Source organism: Ictalurus punctatus, chromosome 24 (genome assembly GCF_001660625.3).
Source record: "Ictalurus punctatus breed USDA103 chromosome 24, Coco_2.0, whole genome shotgun sequence".
NCBI classification, from domain to species: Eukaryota; Metazoa; Chordata; class Actinopteri; order Siluriformes; family Ictaluridae; genus Ictalurus; species Ictalurus punctatus.
The window spans coordinates 21625343-21632842 of record NC_030439.2 but is presented as its reverse complement, the minus strand read 5'-3'; the positions used below and the strand labels follow the sequence as shown (position 1 = coordinate 21632842).

Genomic DNA, 7500 nt, shown 5'->3' with positions numbered 1-7500 from the left:
TGTAAAATGACCACATGGTGCTAAAAACATGAAATCAGCTCTTTTCCAGTTTTTGTGTAAATATTTGGATTGTTATGAAGACATTAGTGTCCATCAGTACACACACACCTCATACTCGCATATCAAAACAAAATAAATATCTTTCTAGTTTCATTATGAATTTGTTGATATAAAATGAATAAAACAGCATCTTATTTATCTTTATTTTACCAGAAAGTCCCACCGAGAGACCGGGCCAAGCCACGGAAACTCACAACTACATTTAAACACAACATATAATGCATGATGTGCACAAATCCGCACAAAACACACACACACACACACACACACACACACACACACACACACACACACACACACACACAGAGGCCTCTGATGAAAAACAATCACACGCCTCCTTCTCCACATTCTTTATGATGCCGTTAAATTCATCAACGCATATAAATATCTCATTTAATTTCCATGTCCAAGCTGCACAACAGGAAAACACCTTCAAGACTAACATCACTGTGAGCACAGTCAGGCTGGAGAACCAGATGTTCCAGAGGTTCCAGCTGTATGTCAGGATGTAAAATGTATATAGACAGGTAGTTTAGTACCTAAGAGACCTCATGCTACAGAATGTACACTCGGACTCTACTCAGAATGAAGAGTATCAGATGGAAAGCGTCACACTTCAGATTTCCACAAGATGGCGACAAAAGCGTTATATTCTCTCACTCCTTCCTTTATCCTCTTCTTCCTTATCCTGCTTTCCCCCTTTTTATCTTCTTACCTTTCTTTAATCTTCTTTAATCTTTCCGCACCATCCCTCTCTCTTTACTGCTTTATTCATGATATTTTTCTCTGTTATTCTCTCTTTTCCCTAGTGAAATGTTTACATATAAAAGCCTTTACTGTTTTATTCTGTTGTTAGGAATGATTTGATTATATTTATATATTATATTTTTACAATGCAAGTGCTTCAACATAAAAAAGGAAACATTTTAAAGCCAAATAGTTTTCAAAGAAAATATCAGGTTTGTCTCAGTGTTGGCTTGTACTCATGAGATCAGTATCTTGGTATTGGAAAAGTGTTTATTTTATATATGTATACATAAAAATATAAACATCTGTCATGTTCATCAGTAATGTCATTTTTCTTCCATGTTTCATTAACAAATAGTTTTTAAATAAAAGAATGTTTTCATGTGTGCTGCTTTGGTGGCGTTAGATCAGCAAAAACAGGAAATAAAATTAATTTTCCCTCTAACAACATCCCCTGTGACCTCGGTGTGCACACACACACACACACACACACACACACACACACGCCTGTGTTCATATTAAAAGCTCCTGTGACATAAAACTAAACTGTGTACATTTAAAGATATGAGTCTGAAGTTTATACAGTAAATGTTCCAAAAAAGGTCACTGTAAGCAACTTTTCCCCCTTTACACTTTTCTTTGCCTACTTCCTGTTCTTTAATTTTTCAACATTTCTTCCCCATCCTTTCTTCCTTCTCTACTCCACTTCCCCTAACCCTGCTGTATTCTTTCCCCAAACTTCATATTAATAACTTGATCTGCTTTACTTTCAGTCCCTCCAGCACACAGGGTTCTCCTCTCTACACCCTCCACAGGGAGGAGCACATCAGTGAACCTGAGGGTTCGAGGGATATTTTGGAGCTCCTCCCACATGTTCCAGACCTATTCATTAACAAGCATGGCCACACCCCCTGTAATAAGAGCATATAAATCAGTGTGGGGTGTAGTGTGCACAGTGAAGGGGAGAGACACACAGATGAGAACACTTTCATGAAGACTTTATTAAATGCACCAGTTATAAACTCAAAAGGTACAGCGTTGAAAGGGAACAGATGCGAGTTCAGACTGAACCAAATGGAGATGGAGGGAGATGGTATGGTCCACTTTACTCGTAGATCCAGTTGAAAGCGCAGCTCTTGAAGGAGACCAGCTCCTCAGGTTTAAACCACAGGGAGATCTCTTTATTGGCACTTTCTACAGAGTCACTACCGTGGATGATGTTCCTGTACACACACACACACAGTTCAGAGTGAAGTTATTCATGCTCCATTTAGAAACCTATTGGATGCCCCACAATGCATTATGGGTAATACTGCATCATGAACACTAAACACTGAGTTTAGAACTCTACTTCCTGTTCTAGCAAATATCTAAACTTCTCACCTGCCCCCACCCCACAAGCCAGTTACCTCACCTGCCCACTTCGATACAGAAGTCTCCTCTGATGGTGCCGGGCTTGGAGTCAGCCGGGTTCGTCTCTCCCAGCATCACACGACCCGTCTTCACCACGTTCAGACCCTCCCATACCTCACACACATACACACAGTTAGCATTATCCTGTGCTAATCTGTAAGACACTGCTGTGCATTACAGGTGAACTCCCTCACCATGGCAACAACAGGTCCGGAGCTCATGTACTTGACGAGGCCAGGGTAGAAGGGGCGGTCCTTCAGGTCAATGTAGTGCTGCTTCAACAGATCCTCAGACGCCTGCGTTACACACAGTTTCAAACATCTTAAGGACAGTTTATGCTTCTTTGCAGTTTCTCTGAAAAATGAGAAGCTGCATGTTTAATGTATTAACTTGGAGAAAATAAAGAGAAGAGAGAGAAGGCTGGTGAGGGAGCGAGTGTTTATAGCTGCTACAACACAAGTGACAACAGGAAGTAACTTGCTTCTGTAACTATAAACAGAAAAAGTACATGCCACTCTTTATGCTGTAGTTGTAGACAAGCTGCTGCAGTAGAAGAGGAATAGAATCTTGTGATTACATGTGCTAGCTGTTAGCACACAGGCTGATTAGCATGTTCACTCCACCAGTAGTCCTGCACTGACTAACCCCAGTGAAAGTGTGTGGTGGAGCGGTTAGTGTTTCCCCCGTCAATGCCAGACCACATCACAGTCAGACAGGCTGGAGTAAGGAAGGGGCAGAGTGTGAGCACATCATGCAAACACACACTCACCTGAAGGAACTTGAGAGCAACGAGGCGGAAGCCTTTCTGCTCGAAGCGTTTGATGATGTCACCAATGAGTCCTCGCTGAACTCCGTCAGGTTTGATGGCGATGAAGGTGCGTTCAGCCTTGGCAGCCATGACACTGAACACACACAAAGTTACACGTTTAAGAAACCTCAGTGATAACTGTAAAGCTGTTACAGCATAGTCCATCAGCACCAGCTGCTTAATAACATTCCCCATGTAGTGCAGCTTTACAGGGAGATTGAGAACTTTGGGATTTGGCCAGCACTGGATTTATTACAACTATTGCTTGCTTTTGCAAGCTATTTTCCCCTGTAAATAGTTGTATAAATAAATACTTGTCAAATGTAAATACACAACATTAAACCTGAGAATGACCATTTAATCTGCATGTAGTTCATCAGCATTTACACACATACACACACTATAGGATGAGTAAATATAGTGCAGACACAGACAACTTTATACACTAGATGACCATATAAGGATTTTATATAAACTACACAATGCTCTAATCACACACAGTGTTTACATACAGCACACTGAGCTGAGCAGGAAATGGATCTGAGGTTTATGATCTCATCACCCCATGTAGTGCACATCTATAGTGGAGTACAAAGATCTGGGATGGAGCCAAAGACGAAGCACCATGAGAGGGGAAAGAGGAAAAAACTACGCGAATGTTAAGATGATTTCTTCCTACTAAAAGGTTTTATAAAAAAAAAAAAAAAAAAAAAAAAAAAAATAAATAAATAAATAAATACTTTTAACGGGAAACAATCCTTATGTTCGGCATGTCCCGACACTGATGTTCAGATTTTTTTTTTTTTTTTTTTTTAACATTCATAAAGCTATTTATTTATATTTTTTTTATAGTAAAGCAGTGAGGTCTACGCTGCACGTTTAAGCGACGCCATTTTAAAGTTCACGTAAATTCCCGCGAGATTTCCAGATCTCCAGACGATGGCCAACGCTCATTCCGCAGCGCGTGCGATTCCGTGTAGCCCACAGGTCCTGTCAGAAACACCGCTTCCCGAGGCGCTACTCCAGTTAGCTTAGCATCACCAGCTCTTAAACCCGTATTATAGACCAAGCACTGAAAACGAGCTGATACAGAATATTTTCAGGAACAAATAATATAAACATCAGTTAATTTGTGACTGATTTAGCTTCCGATAATTAGCTACAACTTGGGAGTTAACGCTCAGAAAAAGAAAAAAAAAGAGGAAAAAAAACTCGCGCAGTTTAAGCTGTAGCTGAAGTGCCGGGATGAATTGTTTAAAAAAACGATAGAAATGCAGTAAAACGATCCAATAACTAAGATTAACTGTACACACCTATGCGGTGAGAGGCCGGGACAAAGAGACACTCCGAGCTGGAAAGGAAACGAGCGAGAAGTAGCCGAGCGCTCAGGGTGTTTATATAGTAAGGGCCGATAAAGTGGGCGGGGTTTAGTTGAAGAGCTGGACGTTTGCGTTCTTGATTGGTCAAGGCGTGATTTGATTGGCAGATGCAAGCAGTGCGACGACGCTGATTTTTTGTTCCTGCGACTTTATAATATTTTTTATTAATATTTTTTTCTGAAGTCGCACTTGATCACTAAAACATCAGTCATTGTTTTACAATTAGTTAAAATTCACTAAAATTATTTTGTTGTTGTTTTTTTTTTTACTTTCGTACAAGTATCCAATTTGTCCTCCGAGCATAACTATTTAAATATTTTCCCCCAAATATACACTCACTCAGGAGTTTTTAATATTCTACATTTATATATAACATATTTTACTAAGGTGATGAAACTTTTTTCATCATGCTTTTCACTTAAAATAAATTGAGGTGTAATTCTCGCAGGCGGAAAAAAGCACTGGTTTGAAACTTTGAAGGTCAGAGACTTTTATAGTACAAACCGGAAAAAGGGGGGAGAGAAAAAACTTCCGGGTTCGTGGGGCATCAAACCGGACGTCAATCCAGGCACGGTGGAAAACATGGCGCATGCTGAGTGTTGTGTGTAGTTTCGTGGTTAAAGTTAATGTGTGTGTTAATAATATTAACAAAAGGTTAATTGGTGATTAGTCGGTGAGTGATGGAGGGGGGAAAAGCGCGTGATAAAGTGAAAAGGCCGCGGTTAGAGGAAGGAGGCGCTCCTGTAGAAGCTGCACGTGAGGAACAGAAGAGGAGGAAACACGCCGAGGAGCTGAAGGCTTTAGGAGAAGAAGATGAGTCTGTGAAGTTGCTGGAGGAGCTGGTGTTCGGAGCTGAGGAGGAACTGCTGGAGCGCTTACAGGTCAGTTTAACACCGGAAACACGTTCTTCAACAACTACTCGTTACATTCCTGTGACTTATAGCTCGTTTATGAATTAAAACATTGTGATTGTGTGTGTGTATATATGAGATCAGCACGGTGATGATGAGAAGCAGGATGAGGACACCAGTGACTCGGAGACGGAGAACGAGGCGAGGCTTCATCCTCCCACAGAGAGGAAAGCCGTGTGGGAGGATGAGGATGATGAGGTGGAGGAAGAGTAAGTGCTCAGTCTGCGGGTCAAAGGTCACACCACCTGTTACGTTCATCCTAATACAGAGACGTGTGCACTCAATCAAATATTTCTGTAAAGCTTGAGCGTGTACTGTAAAGTTGAATGTGTGAATCGATTCTTGGGGATGAAATCATCCTCGGAAATCCTCTTTCATTTACTGGTCAGAAATACAGGGATGAAAACATAGAGAAACCGTTACTGAGTGTGTGCACAAAGCCGGCACTAGCAAAACGTTTCGATAATTATATAAATGACGAGTTTAAAACCTTTTGTGTGTTGCGTCCAGCGTTTATTTTCCGTCAGATCTCGTGGATATTTTTGCAGCACTACAGCTCGGTGCTCTGGTCCAGTTTATCAGCTCTGAATTCATGCACAAAACACACGGCATGTCTGACTGGTTTAGACGCAGCGTTTAGACTCTCTCAGGTGTAGTAATATCTGTACCGTGTCTCTCTGCAGCGTGGACATGAGGCATCGTTTCCGTAAGGACTTCATCCGGAGTGACGCAGAGGCCTCCATGTCCAAACATAGTCTGCAGCAGCGCCTCAAAGAGCAGTGAGTCTCTCTCACGCACGCACGCACACACACACACACACACACTCACTCACTCACTCACTCACTCATCGCACAGAGACAGGTTATACCCACACTCACTTGTCTCACCTTTGTTAGGTTCCAGAAGGCGATGGGCGGAGTCCCATCCTGGGCCGAGACCACCGTGAAGAAAAGCAAGAGGAAAGGTACTGATTCGTCTTCAGGATGTGACTCGGAATCATTTTGAAGGATCACTTTAACGCACACACACATTCCCACTTCAGTCTCTTTATTTTTCTCTCCGAAGATTCTGAATCATTCAGAAGAAGCATTTAAACTGAACACACACACACACCACTTCCACTGCAGTTTCTCTCCTGGATGATTCTGAATCATTTTAAAGAATCATTTAAACAACACACACGTTTCTACTCTATCCTTATCTCTCAGGTGATTCTGAATCATTTTGAAGAATTGTTTAAAACCACACACACCTTCTTACTTTGTGTGTTTATTTGTCACTCAGGTGATGATGATGATGATGAGGAGGAGGATGAAGATGATGATGATGATGAGTTGCTGAAGAGGACGGGGAATTATGTTGCTGCCTCTGAAGCTCTCCCTAAAGGCATTATTAAGGTCTGTGTGTGTGTGTGATATAAATAAATAAATGAAGAGTCTCTCCATGGCTGAGTGTGTCTGATTGGCTGGCGCTTTCTGATGATGTCATCTCATCGCCCTGAGCTCAGACATGTTGTGTTTCTCTCTCTGCAGTTAAAGAAATGTCTGAATGCTAACAACGCTAACCCGGGTCAAGGTCTCCTGACCTCGGTGCAGTTCCACACGTCTGCTCAGGTGGTCCTCACCGCCGGCCTGGATCACACCATCTCCCTCTTCCAGGTGCACAGCGTCCTCTAGTGGACCGAGCATGAATTACAGCCTCTGTGCTGATGTTAATGAATGACCGTAATCAGGAGGCTGGAGTGCGGAGTATAAGCTCACACAGATGCACATCAGGAGCTTCTGTCCTCTCTCTCTCTCCTCTCAGGTGGATGGTAAGACCAATCCCAAGATCCAGAGCATCCACTTGGAGAAATTCCCGGTGAATAAGGCGTGTTTCAGCGCAGACGGAGAGCAGGTGGTGGCCACAGGCATGTGGAACAAACTCTTCTACATCTACGACATGATGGAGGGGAAGATCATCCCTGTGCCCAGGGTCAGAGGTCAGAGCATAGACAGTGCATGAGACACAATCTCTCTTCAACATCTCTCTGCTTTATGTTCCACCAGTAGAGCAGGAGACGTGTGAGAGAGTTCACTCTGAAGTGCTCAGTCATTCATTTCTCTCCCCTGTTCCTCCTGCAGGTCTCACTGAGCAGAGAGTGAAGGAGTTCGAAGTGTCTCCTGATGGACAGTTCCTGCTC

General features: G+C 42.5%; 2 protein-coding genes and 1 non-coding gene across 3 annotated transcripts in view; 1 reads left to right on the top strand and 2 right to left on the bottom strand.

Moving 5' to 3' along the window:
• Positions 1 to 1786: 1786 nt before the first annotated feature.
• Positions 1787 to 4373, bottom strand: nm23 (putative oncoprotein nm23). Its single transcript, NM_001200089.1, is given in 5 exon segments — positions 1787 to 2030; positions 2222 to 2334; positions 2415 to 2516; positions 2990 to 3122; positions 4342 to 4373. Coding segments are annotated over 4 exon segments (462 nt in total). The 5' UTR covers positions 3119 to 3122; positions 4342 to 4373; the 3' UTR covers positions 1787 to 1912.
• Positions 2830 to 2957, bottom strand: LOC124626283 (small nucleolar RNA SNORA49). Its single transcript, XR_006981011.1, has one exon. It is a non-coding gene; the product is annotated as a small nucleolar RNA SNORA49 (small nucleolar RNA).
• A 558-nt stretch (positions 4374 to 4931) lies between the features above and the next one.
• Positions 4932 to 7500, top strand: part of utp18 (UTP18 small subunit processome component) — a 6084-nt gene continuing 3515 nt past the window's right edge. The window contains exons 1-8 of the mRNA XM_017454390.3: positions 4932 to 5288; positions 5403 to 5527; positions 6002 to 6097; positions 6215 to 6282; positions 6603 to 6715; positions 6851 to 6976; positions 7125 to 7299; positions 7442 to 7500. The exon at positions 7442 to 7500 is cut by the window's right edge and continues 42 nt beyond it. Coding sequence (XP_017309879.1) covers positions 5088 to 5288; positions 5403 to 5527; positions 6002 to 6097; positions 6215 to 6282; positions 6603 to 6715; positions 6851 to 6976; positions 7125 to 7299; positions 7442 to 7500 — 963 coding nt within the window. The 5' untranslated portion in view covers positions 4932 to 5087. The remainder of the gene's footprint in view (positions 5289 to 5402; positions 5528 to 6001; positions 6098 to 6214; positions 6283 to 6602; positions 6716 to 6850; positions 6977 to 7124; positions 7300 to 7441) is intronic.